The sequence below is a fragment of the Balaenoptera acutorostrata genome, chromosome 18 (genome assembly GCF_949987535.1).
Source record: "Balaenoptera acutorostrata chromosome 18, mBalAcu1.1, whole genome shotgun sequence".
Taxonomy (NCBI): Eukaryota; Metazoa; Chordata; class Mammalia; order Artiodactyla; family Balaenopteridae; genus Balaenoptera; species Balaenoptera acutorostrata.
Window position 1 is genome coordinate 8397635 of NC_080081.1, and position 27982 is coordinate 8425616.

The 27982-nt window shown below is 41.1% G+C and overlaps 2 protein-coding genes and 1 long non-coding RNA gene across 14 annotated transcripts in view; 1 reads left to right on the plus strand and 2 right to left on the minus strand.

Annotated features, from left to right (window-relative positions):
* On the minus strand, nt 1–24920 carry LOC103014360 (protein-lysine methyltransferase METTL21E). Of its 4 annotated transcripts, none has more exons than XM_007196780.3 (6): nt 24593–24920; nt 23556–23635; nt 12671–12837; nt 11446–11563; nt 8392–8668; nt 1–284 (listed from the first exon to the last, which is right to left on the minus strand). In XM_007196780.3, exons 1-6 carry the CDS (start codon nt 24637–24639, stop codon nt 239–241), a joined length of 735 nt encoding a protein of 244 aa, XP_007196842.1. In that variant the 5' UTR covers nt 24640–24920; the 3' UTR covers nt 1–238. The 4 variants fall into 4 exon arrangements, with proteins under 4 accessions (XP_007196842.1, XP_007196843.1, XP_007196851.1 ...); XM_007196781.3 differs by having other exon boundaries at nt 1–281; nt 24593–24919; XM_007196789.3 differs by lacking the exon at nt 1–284 and adding an exon at nt 2816–7431 and having other exon boundaries at nt 24593–24919.
* Nucleotides 1–27982, minus strand: part of ERCC5 (ERCC excision repair 5, endonuclease) — a 266206-nt gene that overhangs the window by 201166 nt on the left and 37058 nt on the right. The gene's annotated exons all lie outside the window — the stretch shown is intronic.
* Nucleotides 24795–27800, plus strand: LOC114235827 (uncharacterized). The gene is made up of 3 exons (XR_003621914.1): nt 24795–24881; nt 27299–27446; nt 27720–27800. It is a non-coding gene; the product is annotated as an uncharacterized LOC114235827 (long non-coding RNA).

The window sequence follows — 27982 nt, forward strand, 5'->3', positions numbered from 1 at the left end:
AAGTTCATTTGACAGATCACTGGGGCCTCCCAGTGGCAATGTTTGGTAATTTCAGACTCGGATTTAATTCCCCGAGCTTTGAGGGAATGGTATCCAAATCCTTAGCCTTTCACCTAGTTGCTAGAAGCAAAAGATAGAATCAATGCACGCTTTTTATCTGAAGTGGATTTCACGGGCATTCGAGCTGACACGTCCTCAGATGCTGGCTTCCACTTCTTGCACCTATCAGACTCCACGTTCAGGCACTTGCTGAGTAGAGGTCGGTCAGCGGCCTTCGGTATCTGCTGGTCAGTGCACACACCAACCAGGAATATATGTAATAAATAAAGAGAGAAGCTTATCCTGCGATTCCTTTTCCTCAGTAATGTTGAGGTTTTCTCTCTAGTTTCCTCCCTACCATCCCGCCTTGGAAGTTGTCACTGCCCCGGGTAGCCAAGTCCTGCCGGTAGTTTACATACATCCTTCTCTGTTTTCTGGAACATTCTGTGCTCTGGCTCGCGTCGCCCTCCAGCGGCGATGGCCAGGGTCCTCCGAGCGGGGCCCTCAGGGACAGCCCCTGACAGCTGCCCTGTGCTGACGTCACGGCAGCAGGCCCCCAGCCCGGCCCCGCCCGCATCGCCTTAACATCCCGTCACCGGTCCAGGCCTCCCGCCACGGCGTGAGGCTTACTCAGCAGTATCAGTATCGCCCTCCCGGAACCGCGGGGCCTGTCAACGCATAAACCTCAGGCTGATGGACACCCTTGGCCGTTTCCACTTAGCCAAGTACTTTGGTGCCCTTCCAGTCTCCCCGGCACAGCCCCGGTGCCCTCTGCTTGGGCTGCAGAAGGCCACGCTGCCTGAGTCAGTTCTGCCCTCGCCTGGGAAGATTGCTGAAAACGTGGTTTCCTGGACTGGGGTGCTCCCGTCACCCCGCGGCTTAGCTCCGTGCTGATGCAGTGAGCCTTCCCACCTAGCAACAGCCCTGTAAACACCCGCGTCACTGACAGATCGGGTGATGTTCTAAAGGTCAGCCCCACCCCCTTGGCCTTTCCCGCTGAGAAGTCACCTGAGGGCAGCCACTGCTTTCACTTCATTCGGCCTGAGCTGTTTCAAGATCACTACCTATCTTTAAATAAATTAATCTAATATTTGTCCGATTTCTTTTTTTTTTTTTTGCAAAGAAAATTTTATTTAAATCTTTGTTTATACACTCATTCTCTTAGTGATTTACTGTTCACAATGCAGATACATAGCAATAGTATCCCACTTAGGCTAATTTGTACAAATAAAGACAGTATTCACTAAATTCCGAGCAATTCGTGAATTGCTCCGAATTAGCTAGAATAAAATTCAAATTCAGGATTTTCTTGCAAGGCTCAGAGCGGAAAATGGACACAGGGCAGTACTTGAAAAGAGCACAAGCTTTGGTGCCTTAGAGACCAAGGTTCCAATCCCAACCGGACACACATCAGAGAAGCTGCTCACCCCCACTGAGCCTCAGTTTCTTCATGTGTAAAATGGGCTAATACCTCCAGGGTATTAGAGGTATTCAGTGAGCTCTATGTAAAATATCTAAAACAGAGACCAAAGCTGTGAGTATTCCGTAAATGGAGTTGTTTCCGCAAGGATTATTAGAAGCTACAATTTTTCCAGCGAGTGGTTCAAGGGGGTTACTCTCGGCTGCCCAGAAAGCGCCCCTGTCTCCATCTCCTTTCCCAGCTACAGGTTATTTCTCCAGGAAGTCCTCACTGACGCCCTGGTTGTGGATTAGGTCCCCTCCTATCAGCACACCTGACACTGCACTGAAAACACGTCTGTTCCCCCCTCCATGCATTGACTTCGCTGCATCTGCCCATTTGCACTGAACTTGAAGCCGCCAGGAGGATTGCCCCATCCACCTTGTTCACTGTGTGTCTACAGCCCCTGCTTGGCATATTGTGGGGTTTCAGTAAATACTGAATGAATGAATGAATGAATGAATGACAGCCATTGCATGGCTACCTAGAGAAGAAAAATAAAATATCAGGAAAGTAAAAGGTATTTACATTAGTTATTTTGCATTCTTATAATTGCCTTTAAGTCTCCTTGAATTACTTTCAAAAAAATATAAAATCTGTTCCCAGCAGCTCTAGCACTTTGCTCCCCCTACCCCAAGAATGCTGCACATTCTTATTATATATTATATTTATTAGAATAATGGTATAATTACTCCAACTAATTATAATCATTAGAATTATTCCTCAATTCCTCTTTTGAATACATGATTATAAAATGTGTTTATCATGTTTGACACCCTTCTCATTCTTAAACTGACGACACATTAATCACAGAGATCCTAAGGAAGAAGGAAATCCTTGGTAGAAAAGTGTTAATAATTTACTAGTTGCAAACTGTACTTTTACCTCTGAACACCAGGTGGGTAAAAAACATTACTCATGTTTTTTAATCTAAGAATTTCTTACATTTTTATGGCCTGTTCTTGGGGCTTATTTATGACGGTTTGGGACAAAGAGACAACCTTTACCATTATGATTTATACTCTTCCAACAAAGAACACACAGAAAGAGATAAGAAACCCAAATTAAACCATGGCACGAGATAAGAAAACCCAAATTAAATCATCACACACACACACACACACACACATAAAATCCAGTGAAGGTAAGGGGTGACGGATAATTTAAAATCAAAACAAAGAAGAGTATAGACATACAGACTGTGGACAATGAAAAATGGAAATTTTCAAAAGCCTAAGCTACAAAATCTAGCACTTACCAAATAAAAAACTTTCAGGTGCCTTGTGTCCTGTATTTGTGGCATTATGAAATAATGCCTAGCCATTAAAGTATTTTTATATGCCTTATTTTAGTTTTACTCAGTTTGTGCTTTTGTTTAGAAAACCTAACAATACATTTTGGTATGCTAAAGTGTTAGTGATTAGCAGCAGATAGCCAACATTTTCCTATTTTTTTTCTATTAATGCCATTTATCGAAAAATTGACCTGGACATCTGTTTTCATTTTTAGTGATGCTTTTAAATTCCTTGATGGTTGAGTGCCAATTCTAAAACTTGATTGGATTTCAAGGAAAGACAATTGCCTCAGGAACAAAGAAACTGAGAGAAGTGAGAGGAAAAACTCCTGCCTTCAAGCTTTCCCAGTATAAGCACTGTTGATGATAGAGGCCAAAGGTTAGTTCAAGAGCACAGGCAGTCAATGGTGTGTGCCCAGCAATCTAACTACAACATAGCTATACGCAATCCGAGTAAATACTCATGTCCAGGCCAGAAACTCTTAGTAAAAGGAGTTAGTATGACCACAGAACCAACTGATGCTACCTAAGGCGACCTAAGACACAACTGTCCCATTAATACAACCACACAATTGTACAGAACACTGTCTTTGATTACGTGTGAAACTTGGAAGCAGAGCACATACTGAAATTGGGCTTGCAGGTAAATATTCTAGACTTAATTTCACATTACAAACTCAAAAATGCCAAAACCTGGATGTGGAAATCATTTGTGAACTATTTCCAGACTCCATAAAGCAGACGTGAAGAATTAGGTCCACACACAAACACACTACCAAATATCTATGATTTTTCAATTTTGCTTTGCCCGTATCCCCTACGTTTTGTGAAAAGATTTACCTGCTGCATTCCCAATTTTATTTAGTACTGCCTTATAATTTGGTGGAAAAAATGCACATATTTGACAATTTTTTTACTTCCTTCACGTGTAGATTTCCATGAAAATTAAGTTAAAATGGAATCGAGAAAAGAGGCACAGTATAATTAACTTTCTTCTAAACTTATCACTAAGCTTACTTATCTGATCTACTTAATTTGACTTTAATTCTTTTATTTCTAGAGCCCAAGGTCCCAAGATTGTTTTCAAAATTAGTACATGTAAATATTTTCTTGTACCAAAATCCTACCCAGTGGATATGTTTTACTACCAAAGGATATTCAGAAATTACTTATCTGCTCTCATGCCAACAGCAATGCTTAAAGCAAGTTGGACATGATCTCTGTGTACAAAGACCAGGCATTCACAGAGAACACCAAGCTCCTGAAATCTGAGGATTTAAAGGAAAAAAAAAAGGAACATTCCATTCTGTTATGTTTCCTCATCTTCTTTCTTTATTCTATGGCTCCAAATCTCTTAGGAAGTTACCCAATGCCACAATTCTTTATCCAAAAAGAGAACCAAATATTAATATGGAATGAAAACCAATGTTTTAACATTCTGGTAGACAAAAATTGGTACAAATGAAATAGGGTAGATCAGTAAATTCTAAGACAGAAGATTTGAGTACAGTATTTAGTTTCCTAAAGTCAGTTGATATGGTCTGGGGCACAAAAACTCTCGTGTTTACATGCATATAACGGAAATTTTAAGCTGCAGAGTATTGCCAGCAAGTTGGTATGTCTGCTGTGAAGCAATAATGATTCTGTGATAACCTCTATTAAAACCCTGACAGGCAGTATTGTTACTCTATTAGAAACCCAGAAAGTTACTGCAAGAAATAGACTAAGGTTTTCAGTAGCATAGTTGAACCTGTCAGAATGAAAGACGGAAAGAGAGAAAGAAAGAAAGAGAGAGAGGGAGGGAGGGAGGGAGGGAGGGAAGGAGGGAGGAAGGTAGGGGAGCAAAGGCAAAATTCACAGTAAATTCTCTTGGATTAAAGTTAACAAATCAATTCCTAGCCATTAAAAAAAAAAAACAAAACACTGTAAGATAGAAAAAAGCTACTCAAATTACATCTTTTGGAATTCAATTATTGTAAAATTGAATCCAGAAAAGTGTGGAGAAACGACAGCAAAAAGATAAAAGTAGACAAACACACAGAATGGAGTGAAGCAGGAGCGACACAGGGTATGTGGGTGGGTGCTACAATTTGCAAGGGAATGCTATAAACAGGATAAAGCAATGGATATTAAGCATTGTGTTTACAGATTGACACTTAGAGAAAGAGGAACTGTTAAGAACCACACGGCTGGCTTGGTTCTAACAGTCTTTGAAAGAAGGACACTTTATCTAGTCTACCTAAAAATAGCTTAGTAGTGATATACAACCTTTTTTTAGCAGAGGAGCCATTTTTTTCATTTGTTACCCCAAGATTCATGCTGTTTCACCTAAAACCCTCCTAGAAGCCTCTGAGGCAGCTTCTAGGAACCCTGAGACTCTGCTGGCCAGCTCAAAAACCACAGCGGTGGTAAATTCTTTCAGAGTCAACAGATCCTAATATAATTTGGGGGAAGGAGGGCAGAACCTCGAAAACATGGCTCAGCTCTAGCTGCGTGTGACCTCAGCTCGGCCGCCTGCGGGCTCAGTCCTCGTTCGGCCCGTGTTCACTCTTGCTCCCTGCGTGAGCTGTGCAAACCACCTCTCAGCTGATGACTCTGATGCCCTTTGCTCTGTGATGTCCAGCAGCTCGGACCAAACACTCCCGAGTCGGCCTCACACTCACACTCAGCATGGAGAGAAGGTCGGTGGGCTTTAGCTTCCACACTCCTCTAGAAACGACCCCTCCTCGCCACCTCGGGGCACAGTCCCCGCTGGGGTGGGGGGGGCTGCCATCCTCACCACAGCCTCCCCGCGGGCCCCTCCGCCCTGCGTAGTGTCCTAGGAACATCAGCCAGAGCGGTCCTTCCACGGAGGGGTAACTGTTTCGCTCCTCTACTCCAAACCGTCCCGCCATCCTCCACTTCGCCGGAGGAAAAGCCGAGGTCCTCGCAATGGCCTTGAGGTTGCGGCTGCCCTCATGTGCTGCGCAGACCCTCAGGGTGACTCATCGCCTCCACGCTGGCAGTGCTGCTGGCAGGCGGCCCTGGGCTGTCAACGCCGGCGGGCATCGCCTCACCCCACCCCTCCCCCGGCGTAAGTCACCTCGCCCAAGGTCACCGCCTTGGAGGGCCACCCACGTCCGGTGACTGAGCGACACGGGTTATCAAGGCTCAGAAGTCTCAGCGCCCCCCATCCCCGCCCCCAGGTCCAGAGCCCCACGGGGGTGGGTCTGCTGAGGCTGTGCACGGCAGCTCCGCCTCTGCTTCTGCCCCGCCTCCTCCTGTTCCTTCCACAGGTCTTGATCCCAACGACACTCCTAAAAATGACCTGCACACCAAATGCCACCTCCTGGCCTGCTTCCGGAGAACCCAGCCTGCCACGAAGGCCCGACGGGATCCGGCCGCCCCCTCCAGCCGCTGATGCCGAAGCTTCCTAGTCTCCCCGGCTCGCCCTGCTCCGAGCTCACCGGCCTCCGATGTTTCCTCCTGAGGACCGCTGGGCTCCTGCTTTAAGGTGCTGGCAGAGATGTTCCTTCTGCCTGGGACACACCTCCCCAGATACCTGCACTGCTGCTTCCCTCACCTCCTTCCAGCTTCGCTTAAATGTCACTTTCTAAATGAGCCTCCCTGAACCCAGAGAAAGAGATTCTAATCTTTTCCGGATGCATTTGCTTACCTTTCCAGGTATTGATTTCACTTGAAAGAAATGACTTCACTCACTTACAAAAGAGTTTGAAAATTACTGTTTTAAATACATAAAGGCAGAGCAATGGTTAAAAAAAAAAAACACGGTCTCTGGACTCAGACCTGGGCCTGACTGCCTAGCACTGCCACTCGGAAGCTGTGGGGCTCCACCCCTGGGGGCCTCGGCTCCTTTATCTGTGCAGTGGGGATACTGACATTACACAGACTCTTAGAATGGTCGTGAGGATTAGTTGACTTTATGTACACAACAGGCTGTGAAAACTATAAAGGGGCGTATAAATACTGGTAATTATTGAGAGATGACCCCAGGAACCGTGCATACCAAAACACCCACTGAGAGTACATTTGCATCCTGGCTTAAGGTCAGAGTCCTAGGAAATCAACTTTTCAGCTCTGTTCAACCCTGAGTAGACTGAGAACTTCCAGCAAAGCAGAAACGGCTGGGCAAGTACCACCCTCAGGGCACAGAGCCCGCCTAGCAAACATCACCGAGAACCCGGAAGAGTTACCAACCGCTAGTCTTGTTACATGGTACAAAATCCTAATATTTTGCTCTTCTTGCACTGACTTTAATTACTTCAGACTTTATTCTAATCTCTAAGGTCCTTGTGAAAAAAAAAAAAAGCACATAGGATTTCAAATATCTAGGTCTCTATATGTTTATCAGAAGAGCTTTAAACTTTAAAACCAGCCATATGTCTGGTTATTTGAGATTAGAGACTGAAATCTTTTCATGTGTATTTTTATACACATGAAAAGTTTTTATATTTATTTCTCTTTCTGTGATGCAGAATAACTGTACTTGGCTTAAAAATAAAACAATGACTCCTCCAAAATCTCAACTGCTTTTATGTTTTCTTCCATTCATTTTTCATTTACTGGAGTGAAATGTCCTTGCCTGTAACCTCGAATCCACCAGCTTGATTGATTTCAGACGGTGTGCTGGAGACCCACCCTGCCAAGCAGAGAAGACAGACCACCAATAAGCTGGCACTAATGAAGCCACAATAATCTAACATTGACCATTACATTCTATGTCCACCTATTCAGATTTATTTGTAGAGCCCACTATAGTCCATTTCTTTATTTCTAAAGAGAGAATCACATAAGCTTATGTTTAAAACATTTTAGACACACCATTATTAAAAACCATCATTGGGCTTCCCTGGTGGCACAGTGGTTGAGAATCTGCCTGCCAATGCAGGGGACACGGGTTCAAGCCCTGGTCTGGGAAGATCCCACATGCCGCGGAGCAACTGGGCCCATGAGCCACGATTACTGAGCCTGCGCGTCTGGAGCCTGTGCTCCGCAACGAGAGGCCGCGATAGTGAGAGGCCTGCGCACCGCGATGAAGAGTGGCCCCTGCTTGCCACAACTAGAGAAAGCCCTCGCACAGAAACGAAGACCCAACACAGCCAAAAATAAATAAATAAGTAAAATGTAAAAAACCATCATTCTACAGTTATACATTAACAATAATTGCACCATTTATTAAGATGATAATAATTATAAATGGTACTATAGAAAGATAAGGAAAGCAGACAGACATTGTCCTAACCAATTACCACACAGAATGGCTTTGCCATTTTATACACCTGTGTGCTATATCTGGGAAAATCCCTGTCTGGGGCAAGGCGTGTGTGCACGCGTGTGTGTGTGTGTGTGTGTGTGTGTGTGTGTGTGTGTCCCCTTGGGAAAGTCAGCTATATCAGATCATCCAGGTTCTTTGTTAAAGCAATAATAATCACTAGAAATTGCCTTCCCTTTCCAAGTCGTCCTCTGAGGATATCATGCACTCCTCCAATTTTTCTTCATAGCTTTATACAACTTAATATTCAGGCTAGGGAAACTGGAAATCTCCTCCAGGTTAAACAACTCCTTAAATCTATCTACAAATTTATTTTCCTTCTCCAACCTGAATTTCATGACCCAGAGGATGACGGTGGTCTCTTTGCACAGATGGTCAAAGGTAATGAGGAGTTCTTCCAGAAATGGATGAGCATAGACGACATCGGCCGCCAGGACGTAGTCAAAGTTGCTGGAAGCCTTGGGAAAGTTCTTGTCTAAAGCTACACCCCAGGAGAGCTCTTTAACCTGAGGCAAATGCTTACATTTCATTTTGGTGTTTTGGGAAATATTATATTGCAGGTTTCCAAGTAACTCAGGTAAATCTGTGGCAGTCACGTGTGCACCTGGGAAACAAAGGACAGTAGGAAAAGTAACCTTCATGGGATAAGGTAAAGCAATTAGGTTTCAAGCCACCATGCACTTTGAAATTCTGCACAAATGCTAGCCTCATGTCAAGGACTGGTCAGTACACACACACAGGAGGGAAATCCCTTCAAAATGGATGCTAAGGCACCTTTATGCCTCCCCTTAAAAACAATTAGATTCCCCAGGCACTTCTGCACTCTGTTGCACTTTTCTGTTCTCCTGGTTTTTTGTCTGTCTTGTTTTGTTATTGTTGCTGTTATTTTCTATTTATCTACTTAAAAAATCAAGAGAAAGGGAGATTCAAAGTATTTGGTACCCTCACTGGAACAATCAGATGTCACAATTGAAAGATGAAAGGGTTCTTCACTAAAAGAAGTCTGAGCCTCAGTCATGTGAGACCAAACGGGTGTATATAACACTGGGCGTCCTATCATTGACCAGGAAGTGCTCAAGTGTAAGAAATGGAGGGAAGAGAGAAGACTTTTCAATGTCATTACACGGAAAGTATCAGGACACCCATGTTCATGGCCACGTTTTCAGCTTGACCCCATTATGAGTCTGTCTCTTCCCATTAAGAGATGTTAAAACTTAGCTGCAACCCACATATAGTGCTCATACAACCAAAGATCATAGACACAGGACAGAATGCTCAGATGAAGAAGATATAAGCAATCCCCGAGGTAAAAGTGAATACTGGTGGTCATTGTCAGGAAGAAATCAGAAAGCAAAAACCAATAAAATTTGGCCCTTAAAGTGAACTTTGAGCAGTAGCAGAGCCTGAAAACAATGTGTAAATAAGCCTAGGACTGGCTGATTCTACATCATCAGACATGAAAGCAGAACTGGAAGGGAAGTCTCGTTCAGCCCAGACCGGTTTAGAGCCCATTCTTCACCCAAGATGGCAAGTTTCTCTGGCCACTGACTGTATTTTCTGGAAAATATTAAAATGGGAGGAAAATAAGCATTTCACTGGTAGAAATTCATATCACAGAGATATGAATCCCTACATTCTAGTGGGGTGGGTGGGTCTATCATTTTCCACAAATCTTTTTAAAATCCCAAGAGAAGGAATGACCCCCTCTGTCCCCCGATCCTGCCCATAGGAATAGAAACTATCTGACTATTAAGATCTTTGTGTCTAGAGAGGTAAATATCATCACTGACTAAACAAAGTTTCCACCTTTTGATATTTGTTGCAAGTTATAGGAGCAGACCAAAAGGATCAAACCATAATTCAAAAAGACACATGCACCCCAATGTTCATTGCAGCACTATTTACAATAGCCAGGTCCTGGAAGCAACCTAGGTGTCCACTGACAGATGAATGGATAAAGAAGATGTGGTACATATGTACAATGTAATATTACTCAGCCATAAAAAGGAATGAAATCGGGTCATTTGTAGAGATGTGAATGGACCTAGAGTCTGTCATACAGAGTGAAGTAAGCGAGAAAGGGAAAAACAAATATCGTATATTAACGCATGTATGTGGAATCTAGAAAAATGGTACAGGTGAACCTAGTTCCAGGGCAGGAATAGAGACATAGATGTAGAGAACAGACATGTGGACACAGTGGGGAAGGGGAGGGTGGGATGAATTGGGGGATTAGGTTTGACATAAATACACTACCATGTGTAAAATAAATAGTTAGTGGGAACCTGCACTATATAGCACAGGGAGCTCAGCTCAGTGCTCTGTGATGACCTAGATGGGTCGGATGGGGGGCAGGGAGGTCCAAGAGGGAGAAGATATATGTATACGTATAGCTGATTCACTTTGTTGTACAGCAGAAACTAACACATTGTAAAGCAATTATACCCCAATAAAAAAATATTTTTTAATTCTTTTTAATGAATGAACGACTTCCCAAAACACAGATTCTGCTCTTAAATGAGGAAGTCTTCAGGTATAAATCCAATGTGCCTCTGACACAGTCCATACTAAATGGAATGGTGACTTTAGAAAGCAGTATCAGGACAGAGCAATCTAAAAAATATATTTGGAGAGGACTTCAAGGGTCTTATATTTCCCCAGTGTTTAGAAAGTTGTAAATTGCTAAATCGTGAATTCCTCTCAAGATTTTAGAGTGGCAGGTGTGCACTTCTGAAGATCAAGGAAATCAAGACAGATCTGGGTAGCACACATCAGAGAAGGCAGCTAAATTAAGGCCGTGAAATAGATAACAACAGAAAAAAAAGACTGAACTGAAGCAGGCTCAGGCATACATAGAGACAATCACACATTTAGTTGGAAAAGAAGATGCTGGTGAAAGAACAAGGGATTGCAAAAGAAAAATGGAAATAACAGAGAAAAGTAATTGATGCACAAACGCCTAAACTTAGAAGCAGACATGATTTCTCATACTCTTTCTCTATTCTAACAGATGCTTTTTCACAAAAGCATAGGACTTCAAAACCCAAAAGGAATATACAAGTACATGGGAATGTTGAAATGGGGCTAACATTTAAATAAAGATTATCTGAGTCCGCACAGTCAGCTCTGCCTATGCCTAGTATTTCACACGCCCTCCAGCAGTCGGGATGCTGGGGTGCACATCCCAGTTAGCCAGGATAAAAATCCAGCTTCCCAGAAAACCAAACGGGTGACTTTAACATCAGTTTCCTGATAAAGCCCATTCAACAAATTAAGGGGTTAAAAACAGGCCCAGGTCATAGTAAACTGGATAGTAAAAGAAACTAATGATACAGGATCATGGGATTCTCTGACCCCACTCAATCAAAAACAGCTGCTTACCAAGTAAACTCGCCACGATGGAGACTAACCCTGTTCCAGCTCCAATTTCAATCACATTTTTGTCAACCATGTTATACTGCTTTACATTTGTTTCCAGAAAATAGCATAGAACAAGGGCCTATGAAAATTCAAAAAAAGAAAAAAAGTAGTGCTTGGCAAGTAATCACAGAAAGTAAAATTAAACTCTATTAGATAAATACCCCACGAACGCTATGATACGTATGTGAGCCCATGTGAGTGCATGTGTGCATACATACACATCACTACAGAAAATTATCCACAGAAGTACATCCTTCAATACGTTCAACACTTAGGATAGGAAAAGTCCTTGGGGATTGTTGGGGAGAAAAGAGAACTAAGAATATAGAGTTCAGTTACTTAGGCTTGATTATCCTTAAAGGAAGCAACTTCCAATAATAAGTCATTTTAAAGAAGTGTGTGGGGCTTCCCTCGCGGCGCAGTGGTTAAGAATCCGCCTGCCAATGCAGGGGACACGGGTTTGAGCCCTGGTCCGGGAAGATCCCACATGCCGCAGAACAACTAAGCCCATGTGCCACAACTCCTGAGCCTGCACTCTAGAGCCCGCGAGCCACAACTACTGAGCCCGCGTGCCGCAACTACTGAAGCCCGCGTGCCTAGAGCCCATGCTCCGCAACAAGAGAAGCCACCGCAATGAGAAGCCCATGCACGGCAACGAAGAGTAGCCCCTGCTCGTCGCAACTAGAGAAAGCCTGCGCGCAGCAACAAAGACCCAACGCAGCCAAAAGTAAATAAATTTATAAAAGAAGAAAAAAGAAGTGGGTGTTTGGGATTGAGGCAGACAGTGAGGGGCGGGGGTCTGCACCCTTCACAGGACAATTGATAAATAAGTGGTGGCCTTTAGAATATTCTGCCTTTTGAGACTGAGACGGATTTCATTATAATTGTTTAACTCAAATGGAACCAGTTAAATGGGAAATTAAAATGTTTACTATTCTAAACTTCTGTGACTTATGGTCACAAAAAACTGAAGGTGTAAACAACACTCTTTATTAACGCTACAAATCAGAAATAGAATTCATTGGTAAAAGCATCTTCCCAATTTCGTGATTTCTAAATTTTAGTGTTGTTTGAGGTCACAAAAGAGAACCATGGAGCCTCCTTTCTCCTTCCAAACAGTATATAATAACGAACAACACTGGATGAGAACTCATTGAAATGCAGCAAACTCTGTATGAATTCATACCGATGGCCAAACAATAGCACCGTAACAGTCCATGGCTTCGGTAATCCGAATCTCATGACCAACGAAATGAAATCCCTCCCAGGAGATGGCTGTTACAAAAGCTGGAACAAAACACCTCTGCATGATCTCTGCAACCACTTTCCTGTCATCATCGGCTTCTCTGTTCTCTGAAAGGAGGGAAAAAAAAAAAAAAAGGCAGTGGTTGTGGTACTAAACCATAGCGAAGGAGAGCCGGATGGAGGTGCAGCATCTCTACTTATGCTAAGTTGCTTCTGAATAGGCACTGATTTTAGGTGCAACATAATAATAGTAAGGTAAGCTATTTGAAAATAACTCCTAACAGAAGCTAATATTTCATACATCAGGATAGCAACATCCTGCTGATTTTCACTGAGGCTGAAATCACCATTAGACATTTCTGCAATGCTATGTGAAATAAACAATAACTGACATACTTTTGTAAAAAGCAATGTATTTTAAAGGCTACCAATCTATTCATAGAGCAGAAGAAAGATTGGTGATGGAATCTAAGATCTCAACTATTCATATTGGCTACACAGTGCGATTCCAGTTATTTCAATAATGGAATAGTAGCAGATCCTTTATGACCTGCCTTTATCCAGACAAAAGACATTTGATACCACCCAACGATATACCCTTGTATTATTTTGTTATTACTTATTTTATATTATTATTTGGTGACAACTCATGGCATCTTAACATCCACAATATCGCGTATGTTTCATAAGCAACATCAACCACCAATTACTGAGCACATACTTCACAGGCCAGACCACGGTAGATTATGTATGTAATATTTCTCGTAATTTTTGCAACAACTTTGTGAGGTAGGCATTATTATTTGCACTTTTACAGATAATGAAACTAAGACTCAGAGGGCTTTGTCAGCTTGACCAAGCTCATGCAAATTGTAAATGAAGGAGCCAAAATTTGAGCTCCTTTTTGGTAGCTCCAAAGCCCCTCTCTGCACTATTAAAAAGCTATGATATAATTTTTAAAAATCCAATTGTCTCTAAGAATTCAGAAACTAGTTATGGAGCAAGATACACATCTCTCTCTCTAAGCCTCCATTTCCCTGTTTGTAAAATGTGAAAGATAAAAGAACCTACATCAAATAGTGCTGGAAGATTTAAATGAGATGATGTATATAAAGTGCTTAGCACTTTGTTACATAGAGCTCAATAAATTATAATTATTGTCATTGTAACTGTTATTATATTTTGGTCATGAAACTAAATGATAAAACAAGATCACCAAATAAACAAAAATATTGGATTGTGTGGTATTTGATTGAAAATTCTATAGTTACTTGTAGAAGCAGTGAGTAGAATGGTGGTTGCCAGGGGCAGGGGGTGGGGGAAATGCAGAGATGTAGGTCAAAGGGTAAAAAGTTTGTAAGATGAATAAGTGCTGGAGATCTAATGTACAGCACCATGACTACAGTTAATAATAATGTGTTGTATACTTGAAATTTGCTAAGAGAGTAGATCTTAAATGTTTTCTCACACACACAAAAAAAATTAAAGAAAATGGTAACAATGTGATGTGGAGTCTATGTATGTATACATGGAGGATAAATTAGAGATTAGAGGTATTTACCGCAGAATGGTGACATCACTGTGAACTGAGAAAGTAAGACTGTTACTCCAAAGAAGGGACTGGGAGCTTAAAGATGAAGAGGCGTCTTTGAACAGCCCTAGTTGGGGAATAATCCAGGAAACAGATGAGGTTACACATTAGAACACTCTGGCACATTTTCCCATGTCTTCCTCCTTTTCTAGTCCCTTACTAGCTTCTCCTTGCAAGAGAGGAGAAGCCATTCATCTGATTAGCAGCCTAAAATGTGGATTGGACCATGGTTTTTCCTAGTGTGAGGGGTAGCTGTGCCTTAAAATGTCAGCCCTCATGTGCTGATACCCCCTTCCCACCCCCCTTCATGAGGTAGGCTGAGCTGGGCAAAGTCCTGCCTCAGAGAGAACTTAACCAATAAGAGTATCTAGGGCTGCAGTCCTGTATTTTCAAGTAGAATAGAATCACTGCTTACATCTAGATGATATAATGTTAAATGTCGGCCATTCTAAACACGTCTTTCAAAATTCTTGTACACACCTCAAGGCTGAAATTACATTCAGCAGTCCCAAATTCATACTTGCTGTTTTGAAATACTTTTTAGTACAAGATATAAAAGATGATATGAATAAATGGAGAGAGGCTCTATGCACAAATGGGGTGACTTAATACTATAAAAATGTCATATATATTCAGTACAATATCAATCACAATTCCAGTTAGCTTTTTTAAGAAACTTGATATACTCACTCCAAAACTTAAATGGAAGAATAAACATCCATAAAGAGTTAACTTTGCAAAAGAAGAATAAGAGGTAGGAGAATATTTGCTTTATTAGATATTTAGGTATACCACAAAGCCATAGTTACAAAAACAGTATGGTATTGGTGCAAGAGATAAATGGACCAGTGGGCAAAACAGGGATCTCAGAGACAAACCCATGTACATAGAGAGGGTGGGTTAGCTGCCACATTATATGGAAAAAAATAAAACTGGATCTCTACGTAAAATCTCTTATAAAGGCGGATTCCAGAGGGATTAAAGACCAAATGTAAAAGGAAAACAAAAATTTAATAGTATAAGATGATATCTTTGTGAAAGTAGGGAGGAGAGAAACTTCTTAAAATCTGCAATACCCAAAAGTGATGAATATTCTTATATCAAAAGTGAAGATTTCTATTCTGTGGATGAAGATTAAAAGTGTGGATGAGATTAAAAGATGACAGATGAGAGAAGGTATTCTACAATGTCTAAGACTGAAAAGAGATAATATCTCGAATATACAAGAAATCTGTATAATCTCCAAATTGACAAGGAGAAAGATAGTAACCACATTGAAAAATAAGCAAAGGAGATAAACTGGCAGATTACAGAAGACGAAACCAAAAAAGGCACAAAGCAACATGGAAATGTTCCAACTCAGATATAGACAAATTAAAACAAGGTATCTCATATTCATTAAACTAACAAAAATTAGAAGCTGGACAGTGCTGAGTGACAGGGGGCTTGTGGGGATAGCAGAACCTCAGGTGCCACTGGTGAGAATATAGAATGCTGCAGTCATTCTGGAGAGCAATCTAAGGTATTTTGTTAAATTAAATATACAAATGTCCTACAACCCAGCAATCCTGCCCCCACCCCCACATTTTTACACAAGTCCTTAAGTGGATATGCATGAAAATATTTATCAAAGATACACATCAAACACACTAGAATGGTTGCCAGGAGGGATGTGGAAAAGGAAAGGAAGTAGGAAATGGGTAAAAGAAGAATAGATGAATGGATGAATGAATGAATGAGACAAAATACAGACAGATACACATACAACAGTGGGGCCTTTCTGAGATGATGAACACGCACCACGTAAGTAAGTGAAGGCCTCAAGAGACTTTCCAATTTCTCCACGGCACTGAGGCAAGAACGGGAGTGAGGGGTCTTGAGTCTCTGAGTCCTAAGGGAAGATGTAGTTGTCAAACTGTCCTATGAGCTCCAATAACATCATTTCCTAGCATTCGAGGAATACAGTGGAAAGATGGAGGTAAATTAAGTTTGCCCTTGTTGGAAAATTCCTTCAGTGGCCACAATCCAGCAGGGACATTCAGCCAAGATGATTTCCTGTCTTAAATTCTGTGATCCTTTCACAGAGCCCTGTCTAGGATCCAGACAGAACCAAGCATTCTCCAAAGGACTCTAATCTCACTGTGTGCCAAAGAGGGGCCCCCTCTACCACCCACTCTATCACCACCACAAACACTGACCTTTGGCAGAGATGCAGAGAAAACAAAGAGATGAAAAGTGGATAGTCTTCAGCAAGAGCCACCTCTTCTAATATATTTCACTATATTTCTCCTTAAACCATGGCATGTATTCACATTCACAGGAAGAGCTCTAAGAACCAAATAATATTGGTAATATGTTGTATTTGAACTTTAACTTTCATTTCACTAGATTCACTTGCCTTGCTAAGGTAGGGGGTGGAGGGGCAGCTTTTGCTCTGGAAGTTCTTTAGGGAAAAGCAGAGAACATTAATTGCTTCCTTGACCTTTAGCTGAATGTGCCCTCTTGGGCCTCCTTGCAAACCCCTTGTAAACGCAGCACTTCTTTGACAAGTCACCTAAGGTATCGGGGATTAATAGGTGTTAGAGTACACTAAATCCCAGGAGCATCTCCTAAAGTTCCAATCATTGAATATCTACAATGAATCCAGTGAATATCTACAGCTACCACACTGACATCTCCGACTTTGCACTTTCTTTTAGAGGTTAGTTGACCAGATCAGTGCTGCTGTCCCAACAACTACAGTGTAATAACAAATGATTCCTGTTTTTTCACTGTCTTTCTAAATAAACAGAGTTAGTCATTTTTTTTTTAAAGAATGACATCTTTACTTCTATATGGAAATGAGATTAAAAATATATGTGAATATATTACATAATCAAAAATGACTTACAGCCCTCCAAAATAATCTTCCAAGAGATTTCATGAAACAACAGTAACCACTATTAATTGCACATACACTCTAAAAGAACACAATTCTATCCATCGTACATGGTCATTTGAAATTAGTCATACACCTAGGATGACCACATATCCTTTAGAAAACATTATCAGGCTGAAGAAAATTTAACTGACAGTGTTTTAGTATTCTCTTTTGCATTTAAAGACTATGTAACTACCACTCATTCCGTAAGAAGAGACACTCATAAAAAATAGCATAATTTATAGCAGGAAACCAAAATATACTGAACTTGGCTACTTGAAATAATTTGTCTAGATGTAATACACTGCAGTTTAAAAGCAAATGTACAGGGCTTCCCTGGTGGCGCAGTGGTTGAGAGTCTGCCTGCTAATGCAGGGGACACGGGTTCGAGCCCTGGTCTGGGAAGATCCCACATGCCGCGGAGCGGCTGGGCCTGTGAGCCACAATTACTGAGCCTGCGCGTCTGGAGCCTGTGCCCCGCAACGGGAGGGGCCGCAATAGTGAAAGGCCCGCGCACCGCGATGAAGAGCGGTCCCCGCACCGCGATGAAGAGTGGCCCCCACTTGCCGCAACTAGAGAAAGCCCTCGCACGAACCGAAGACCCAACACAGCCAAAAATAAATAAATAAATAAATAAATAAAGTAGCTATAAAATTAAAAAAAAAAAATTCTTTAAAAGCAAATGTACACACACGAACAATTATGTCCATCTTAAAACTTTGCTGTTTTTCAGCATTAACTTCTATTTAAAGATTTTGAGGTAACAATTTTTTTTCTTGGCAGCGCCTCGTGGCTTGCAGGATCTTAATTCCCCGACCAGGGATTGAACCCAGGCCCACCTCAGTGAAAGCGCTGACTCCTAACCACCGGACCACCAGGGAACTCCCTCAGGTAACAATTTTAACCGTAGTTATTTATTTAAATCAAAAGACAAGCAACATCACCACCCATTACAAGAACCGTTGGACAGGAATCTAACGGAAAGAGCTGCACTATTACAAAGGTGTCCCTAATGTCAGCTTGTCGCAATAACAGGGGGAAATCTATGCTCCAAACATAATACACAAAGAGTGGGTCCCTCAAAGTGCATGCTTAGTTATTTGTTGATTATGGGATTGAATCTTGAGACGGTTAATGAATGAGTGGATATTCTTCGGTTTTTAGGTAAGATCTGAACAGCAACTTTCACCAAAAATTAACAGCATTATCACACAACGGAATTCTGATTTACACTTCTGAAGAATAATTTTTCCATACATATTCTCTGCTTGTTATCTAGTACTTAGGCCTCAGGACAAATAACTAAAACGAGGAAATGTTACACAAAATGTTGGATTTGGTTTCCCAGCAAGAAAATCAGAAAACTTCTGATATCTATACCATTAGATAAGAGCTATCTACTAGAATCTTAGAGTATTATTTTATTAATGAATTTAATATGGAACACAAATATTAAAACAGATTGTAAATAAAACATAATCAAGAAAGTATTACAATTATGTTGCTCTCTTAGGCTTATCTATTTTAATGCTTTTTTATACATAAAAAGGCTTAACACCATTTTCCGGCTATTAAATCTTTGCTGATAGTGAATAAAATCTACCAGGTGCTCTTGTTCTCCAGAGAATTAAAGGGGTTTCAAGTATGAAGTAAAAATTAGCAAGATTCTGCCACATCACGATGATGTTTTTCTTAAGAGGAAAATTCGACAGTGAATTGATTTCCAAGGCTGGATTGTAAGAAGCCTTCAAAAATAGAGGCTCTGTCTGTATTCTTCTCTTTTATACTTTTAAGGTCAATAACAACAATAATAAATGGAAGGGTCAGATCACAGAAATACATGAAAAGAAAAAAAATTCTTTAATAGCTATGACAAGTGAATTCAAGCTTCCATTTGAGGGCTGTCACGGAAACCTGTCTGTGAAATTTAAAGTAAAAACCCCTCAACGAAATGAAAGACACTGTCATTCAATCGAATCTTCTATTCAAAGATGAATGTCATGTGCTTCTTAGAAATACCTAGAGAATTTTTTTTAAAGATGTTAAAGATATTTTCAGATTAGTAAATGGTCACAGGTAAACCTGAAAGCTACAATTCTGAATGCTTCAGCAATGTCAAGGTCTCGGGCCCTTATGTTGAAACTAATTCTTGAGACATTTTCACAAATGTTTTTTGTCTGGATGTCCACATACTTTCAAGAATAAAAAGAAGCTGTAACTTTCATCACGTGGCTCAAATGATAGCTACAATTACCAAAGAAAGAAAATTCATTTTTTTACTGACACTGCTCAGGATGCAAGTGGGAAAAAAAACAGAACCAAATCTAGTTGTACTCAGAGCCTGCTGCTGGGATCGTACCGGGGAGAGACAATTAAACAGATGCCAATGAAGTGTAATAAGTGGAATAAAAGAAATATTTCTGAGGTGCTATGGGAAGCACCACTGCTTGGTCAAATCAGGAGAAGCATCCTCAGGGAGGAGACATTTGAGTTGAGGTGGAGAGAAGGGGAAGGCTGCCAGGCGGAGAAGGAAGGAAGCAAGGCCAAGGGAGATGCAACACTGCCAGGGTGTGGAGGCCAGCTTGAGAGCCTGGAAGGACCGGGGAGCTGGTGTACAAGCTGGCGCAGAAAATAAGCCTGAAGAAAGCAGGCTGGGATCAGACCTGTGGGCAACGTTGACCTTTCTTCTACAAGGTGAACAGGAGCCAATAAAAATCATTAGGACAAGAACTGACACAATCAAAATTGGTATTTTAGCATTGACTTCTGGCAGCAGCAGCTGAGGCTACGTTAGAAGCTAATGGGAAGACGTAATAATCTAGACAAAAGATGCAAGAGTCGGAAGTGAGGCAGCAGCCCTGGGTCTGGGAGCCAAGCGTGAATTTGTGAGCTCTTGAGGCAGTGGTAGACGCCCCTGTCGAGGGCAATAAGTGACGTTCAAACTTGACATTCAACCCTGAGTTTTGAAGATATCTGAGGCAGATAATCATGTTTGAGTTATTTTTATTCAATACGTGGAACATTTATTAGTCTTATCTAGCAGATACTTATTCAGGTTACGTTTTAAACATGTAAAACGTGTCGATGGATGATTTTCACATTAGTAATTATGCGGCTATAGTACTCCAACTAGTATATTAATATATTAACTCAGACTCTAGTTTGGTATGTTTCTTAAGCAGCAATAGAATTACTCAAACTTTCTTCTTCCTATATTGAGGCAATGTTGCTTATAAAAGCCATATTTTCCATTAATCCAACTCTGTAAAGATTTATGAAGATCCTTGTGAAAGATTTTGTGCTATCCCTAAGTAATACATTGTACCTGGTCCTGAAAAGAGTCAACTGACTAGTGGCTGGAAATACAAGATCATCCCTAATGAGCAGATTTTAAGTCCAGCCATTAGGCCTCAGTTATAGCTAATTCATTCGTTCCCTCATTTACTGAGTACATGGGAACTATGAATACAAAGACAGAGCAACATGTAAGTGGTCGAATAGAGACTTAACTAGTTAACTCAAAAACAGAAAGAGAAAGCTCCATGCCTCAGAGAGCTCAGGAAAGAATGACCTGAGCCTTCATGACTATGGGTTTACAAGTCAGATAAGGAAGGCAAGATATGCCGTACGTAGGCATCTACGGGTGCAGAAGCCCACTGGCGAAAGACTCTTGACCAATTTTCCAATTTGGGAAACTCTGAGACCTTGAATATAGGATAAGTGGGGGTCATAAGCATGAGATAAAACACTGTGTGTCATGCTAAGAAGTCTCGATTTTATCCTATAGGAAACACCGAGGCACTGAAGAATTTTAGGGAGGAGGAGAATGTGACAAGATGTGAACTTTTAAAAAGATCCTGTATCTGTGGAGAAAGAACTAGAGAGGATAAAGAAAGGGAGCCAGCCCAGGGTTGGGGAGGCCAGTTAGAAGGCAGTTACAACAGTCAAGAGAAGAAATAATCAAGATGATGCTGCAAACAGGGGGTGAGGGGTCGAGAAACATATTAGGAGGTAAAAATCAACGGGATGTGATGGTGATGGGTGTGGGGAAAGGGGAAAGACTGGCATGATTCCAGGTTTCGGGGTAGCCAGAGAAATGATGTTGCCATAAACTGAGATAGAAAATACCGGCGGAGGGGCAAATCTGCAAAAGGAAAATTATTTTTTAATGCATCTGGATCTGCCATCTGGCACGCTGGCTACAGAGGTGTGCCGCTTGGATTAAGAGAACGTGCTGCAGCAGGTTCCCCTGGCTCCTCGGAGGCCCGGCTGCCCCTGGGGCTGATTCTAAGCCGGCCCTCTCCCGCTGCGGAGGACACTCGTCCAGGGGGCAACTTCTGTGGGGTGACTCCCCGCGGGCCTGCCCGAGACTTTCTCAGAGCTGTGATGCGAAGGCTCTCCCGGCCTCCTTCTGCCCCTTCCTCCTTTACCCTCCACAAACATTTCCTCCAATAAGTCTCGCGCATGTTAAATCCCATTCTGGCACCTGCTTCCTGAAGGCACCGAACTAACACAAGGCAGAATGGAGGACGTCAAGTAAGCAGTTGGAAGGACAGATCTGGGAGTCACTGTGCATGGGAATCACTGCGCCTCGGGTTAGTACGGACCTGTTCCAAGGCTGCAGACCCTGAGGAGCGCCCTTTATAACACACTGCTACTTGTGCTAACAGCTGGAGAGCCGCCGTTGGCAAGAGCAGGCAACCTAAGAGATTCGGAATAGTTAACGTGGATGAGGTTTTAGACGGTTTAGATTATAATGCAACATTAGAAACCATACACAGAGGAATTTTTAGCATCCACTACAGTCCTAACTTTAATCTGTGCATAACTAAGTGACATCCTATAATTCTTTGGATCTTCAGGCCAGTGTTGAAATACAAGAACTGGGCTGTGGGTTTGCTCCATCCTTTCCAAGCACAAGATGACTAAGTATAAACAGTTAGGACAGGAAAAGTCACTACCCTACAGTACTTGAGAACTGAGCGCTCTACTGGTTAGTGGGAGCCTTTCCAACAAAATGCAATCTGACTCTGTCCCAGTGGCACACACTTCAGCCCCTGAGCACTGTGCCTATGAAGGTATTTTTAAAGCTTCAGCTGACTATGTAGGTGATTATGGGCTGTGTTTGTTCATGTTGTAAACTATCTTCTTGTTAGTTCTGTCTCCACCTTACTTTGAACTTCTTCCATAGCCTTTGTAATTTGCCAAATTATCATATGCAAAGTTGAAACCAAGCACTGTTACTAATGGTAATGATAATGATGACATTTTATTCATAAACTGCAGAGAAACTGCATCTTCATTCAAATCATCTAAATGGCTGGATTCTCTAAGTGATTATGACGTTAAATGTTTAGATTTGCAAAAAATTACTACAGCAAAACCGTACATGTTGAAGCCACATAGGCTGCCAACACTGGGCATACACCCAGCTCTCTCGGCCTAAAGATATGCTCACCTAGGTAGAGGCCACCTGGTATGCCTAAAAAAGGCGAAAAACACAGGACTCCAGTGCTTAGAAAATATCCACAGTGTAAAGGAGAAAGAGAAAGAAGCCAGGATAATTAAATTTGTACTACAACTGTTCTACAAAAACATGGTAATAATTCTTCTAGTCTATGTCAAGAGCATATGTCTGCATTTTTTATCTCAAGACAATGGGGATAGTTATATTATGTAATCTATGCAAAGTCATACTTGATATTTAGGATGATGTAAAAAACAGTGGGTCAATTCCAAATAATTCCACTGGTAGTAGAATTCAACCTTAAATTCTCCTTACCACAAGAGGTCAAAATACATTATTATTTCCCTCTAATTAATACATCAGAGGGACCATAGCACAGTCTAGAAATATTTTATAGTCTAAAATCATTTTTCATGGAAGCATTTGTAAAAACTTTTAGTTTTACATAAAACTATTTTATCTCTCTTGCAATCTTCCTATCTGAAAAGAAATAACCACGAAATCACAATCATATATTTAGTGTATAGCACTTGGGGAAAAATTTATTCCACTTTTCCAGATTTAAAAAAAAAAAAACTCTAAATACCTAGCAAGTCTATATACTTGATTTATGATCTGTCAAAATTATCTCTAACATATCATCAGGCCCACAGGTATAGGAGGGGACATTAAACATTATAAGAGATAGTTACAGGTTAGCAAACACAAGCCAAGATATAATATGCAATTGATAAAAGTCCTAGCTCTCTTTATGACATCAGCTAACACTGAAAAGGTAAACATTTACATTCTGTTGTTTGTCTTCTTAGAATTGGCCAAATTACATAAAGAAACATAAAATAATTTACCTTTTTGAGCTTTGAGATCCATTAAGCGATGAACTAAGGGATGGCTATATATTGATGCTTTCTTGATCATTTCTTGAAAACTAGGCAAATAATACATTAAAATATCAAATGGTAATAATTCAAAATGTGTGTTAAGTGCTTTCATATTTACCTAATAAAGTTTAACATCAAATACAGCAGAGAAAATTATATTAAAATATCTTATTAATAAATCATGATTTTAAAAAGAGTGCACTGAAACGCAATCTATCTAGTACAACCAAAATTCAGGGTCAGAACTTTTAGAAGCTCCTGGAAAAAGAAAACATGTTCTTCACCAGAGACCACCTCAGCTATCATGAAGCAAGGCATCATCTTTATACTGACTAGTCAGAGAGCAATCCTAAAACTTAAGAGGTGATTAAAATTTTGGGAGAGAATGGGTTTCATTCAGTGTAGTGAAAACCATAGCATTAATCTAAAACAAAGCTTCCTACATAGTAATAGATGCAAAGTTGCTCTCATCCGTGGTCATCAGCATGTACCCAGGGACAAATAGCCCAACCACCAAATGGTTTTTTTAAGTAGCTTCTTCTTTAAAAAAAAAAAATCCATACCATCTCAGCAAACACATTTAAAATTAAAGAAATTCAAGTATTTTATGCCTCTCAAGCAGAGCATATCATGTGAATAAGCTTAAACAACCTGTAATTCCAACTTAGGAAAACAACAATTTGATGTTCTAGGTATCAGTTTTTGAATCATTTAATAATCACTGTACTACCATGAATTTATATTCACTCCTTTCTTCCAAGGCTCCCAAAGCACATTTCATAATCAACACGTTTTTCTTTACAATATGCTCAGTAAATTAGGAGACAAATTATTTTCCCTACAGTTTACAAACAAGGAAAATCAAAGGTTACATGGCTAAACAGTAGCCAAAGTGGTCACCCATTTTGTTCCCAATTTAGTTTCTCTTCCATTAAAGAAAGCGGTCTTTATGACACATGCCTACCTGAAGGTCAACATTTATTAAATGTTAAGTCTGGACATACCTATATATATGAGTTAGCTGAGTTTCTAGAAGGTTAAAAAGTATCATCCACAACTCTTGCTTTGCTGGTGAGACCTCCGATGGTGCCTGAAAGGCAAGCACCAAAGCACGCAGTTTACTACTGCACACACCGGCAGTGAGTCCTCACAGAGGACTAATCCTGACAGCTGCAGCTTCACAGCCTCTGATCATACAGCAGCGAGGCTGGAACGTCCAGAAATAAGGGGGTTGAAGAAAGTAAGTAGGCACATTCCATGTGAGTGTCTCGTGAACAGAGCAAGAGCCAACAGGTAAGTAAAAACTATTCCTGCAAGTGAGTGAAGGCTATCGGGGCAAAGCGATTATTTTTAACTTTGATGCCAGGAGTTATTTAAGAGTCCACAGCTATGACGTCCTGTGAAACGGAGGCCATGTGTTTTTCAGGTCACCTATCTGGGTGCAAACACCATTTTTAGAATCAGACAACCACACCAGAATGTTTGAGAGTGTGTGTGCAGCAGTGATCTGGACGCAGGGATTATACTTCCACAGTTCCTTCCTACTCAGAGTGAATAGGAAGGCTGAGGGTGTATGTCACCTGTGCACCTGCTCCTGTGCATTTAGGGCTGCATCTCAGAGTATGAATTAATTCCCGTGATCACTGAAAATAGCCTGAATAAGAAGTTATTACAGGTAATGAAATCGAGCAATATTGTAAAGTTAAACTTAGGAGTGTGGGTACAGCTTCTAAGAAATACTTCACATACCATGATGGACGGAGGTCACGTTAATGTATCGGACAGGACTAGTGGTCTGGGAGCCTGATTTTAGTCATTCCTGTCAATAATTAGCCTGTGATTTTTAGGCATTGACTCAGTGTGTTTCTTGGCTTCCTCATCTATAAAGCAGAGACATAAAAGGTACATAATATCTATTGGTGAGATGAATACGGTAGGTAAAAAACATCCTGGAAACTGCAAAATCCTAAATGATGAAAACAATTATTCATAGGCAGCTAATTCTGGGCAGAGGACACACTCCCTTTTTTGGGTCTTTTTAAAACAAGAATTAAGAATTATTTGGCACATAAAAACCACCTGTCTTCTCCCACAAGTTATTTAAAAGATCAAGAAACCTCAGTGCTGGATTTCCTAAGGGGCAGAATATCTAAATCAATCATCTAAACCGACATGATGACAATGATTATTTCAGTTTCATTGAACGGTTAAAAAGAAGTACACAGAGACTTCTGCCTCCCAGTATAACTAGAAAAGCAGATTTTACACACACACACACACACACACACACACACACACACCTGTTACAAGGCATCAGACAGCTTCCAAGGCAGCCAAGAATTCCATGCTTTTGCTGATTATTGGTGTAAAGGGGCTGAGAAGCCCAAGAGAGGAACACAAGAAAGGACACCAGCAGAGTTTTAGCTAGGGAGACAAGGGAATAGTGTTTGGAGCTGGCGAGGCTGCCAGGAATTGGGAGCCCAAGATCCCAGAAAGAAGGGACAGAGAAGTAAGCCTGACACTCAGCACTGACTTTTCATTCAAGGTATTTGCACAGTAAGATGTTTAGGGCAAGAGGCTAATTTTCCAAGCATAATGTGGCTAAAAACAGAGCAAAGCTCAAAAGATGAGAGAAACACCCCAGAAGACAGTTAGTACCCCTGGAAAACTTTTTAGGAATGGGAGGAAACTAGGAGATGGAGTCTTACAAAGACTAGCCTTGCATCCACTCAGTCCTGATTAAAGTAGAATAACATTCCCCTCTGCTGCCTGCCAGAATACCTTCTGGAATCTTCTCCAGAGGAAGATGCACAAGATCCACAATCTTTTATACGTAATGTCCAGCATTCATTCAAAGTTTACTAGTCATACCAAGAAACAGACAATAGAAACAAACACACAGGTAACCCAGATATTGGAGCTTTTTGACACAGACTTTAAAGTAATTGTGATTAAGATATTATAAAAAATAGATGACAAGAATTACACCAGAGAACTGGAATCTATAAGTCAAATAGAACTGAAAATAGAATAAATAAAATAAAGAGCTCCATAGGTGAGTTTAACAGCAAATATAAAGAAAGCAAAAGATTAATAAGCTGAAACATAATTTTATAGAAAAAGTATGTGATGGTCACCATCCTAAATAAGTTATAGGTGTCCCACTTACTTTGAATAATGATAAATTTGCTTTGCTGCTGTTTGTCTTTAACAGGCAACCTATTTTCTAGGTAATATAAGCACCCTGAATTTTGAATTAGAAGATTTGAGTTCAGGTCACAATGGTTTCCTACGAGTTGGGTGAATTTGGTAAAGTCAGTTAACATCTGTAAACTTGTTTCTTCCCTTGTAAAAGGATATACCTTGGTTGCAGGGTTAAGAGAAAAAAAGGTATAATATCAAACTGTTCTGTAAATACTGTATTTATGGCATAAGCTACTAATGATTTTTTTCCAGACTTCTATCTTTATTAGCATACAGACGAGTAAACAGGCTTTTTTGCAAACATATCTAGGTCTTCTATTAATGGATCCGAATATCTATTTTTCCTCTCTTTCTGGATACATAGCCCATGTAGAGATTACTTTTCTGAGTACTCCTAGTATATGGTCAGTTCAGTTCAACAGGATGGGAGCAGAAGTGATTTTTCTAGTCACCATTAACGTAAGACATTCGGCTCACCCAAGGACTCTGGTTCTTTCCTCTTCCAGCAGGTTGAAATGCAGATGTAGCCGTGCCCCGGTATAGACAGCTGAAGCAGTACAGCAGCCTAGGGGATGGCTGAACCTGGGACCCTGAATGACATCAAGGTGCACAACTGCCTTACCAGCTCAGACTGGCCAGCCTGTTGACTAAGAGGTAACGTTCCAGCGTTTAGGCCACTGCATGTGAACATCTCTTTGCTACAGCAGCTTAGCCTTCACTCCAGCTACTGCAGTGCAAGACAAATGTCAATTACCTATGAAAGGCAACAAAATTAAATTTTAGAAGAACTACTGCTTTTCTACCTACAAACACATATGCAGAAAACTCCCAATTATAAGTAGCTTTGAGAAATGAGAATAACATGAAAAAGTTAATGTCTCTCTCCCCAACCCTTCCCCAAAAGTGTTCTGCTTTAAATACCTCCAGAGAAAAGAAGCATTAAGAAAAGACTTGAGGGGGCTTCCCTGGTGGCGCAGTGGTTGAGAATCTGCCTGCCAATGCAGGGGACACGGGTTCGAGCCCTGGTCTGGGAAGATCCCACATGCCGCAGAGCAACTAGGCCCGTGAGCCACAACTACTGAGCCTGCGCATCTGGAGCCTGTGCTTGGCAACAGGAGAGGCCGCGATAGTGAGAGGCCCGTGCACCGCGATGAAGAGTGGCCCCCGCTTGCCACAACTAGAGAAAGCCC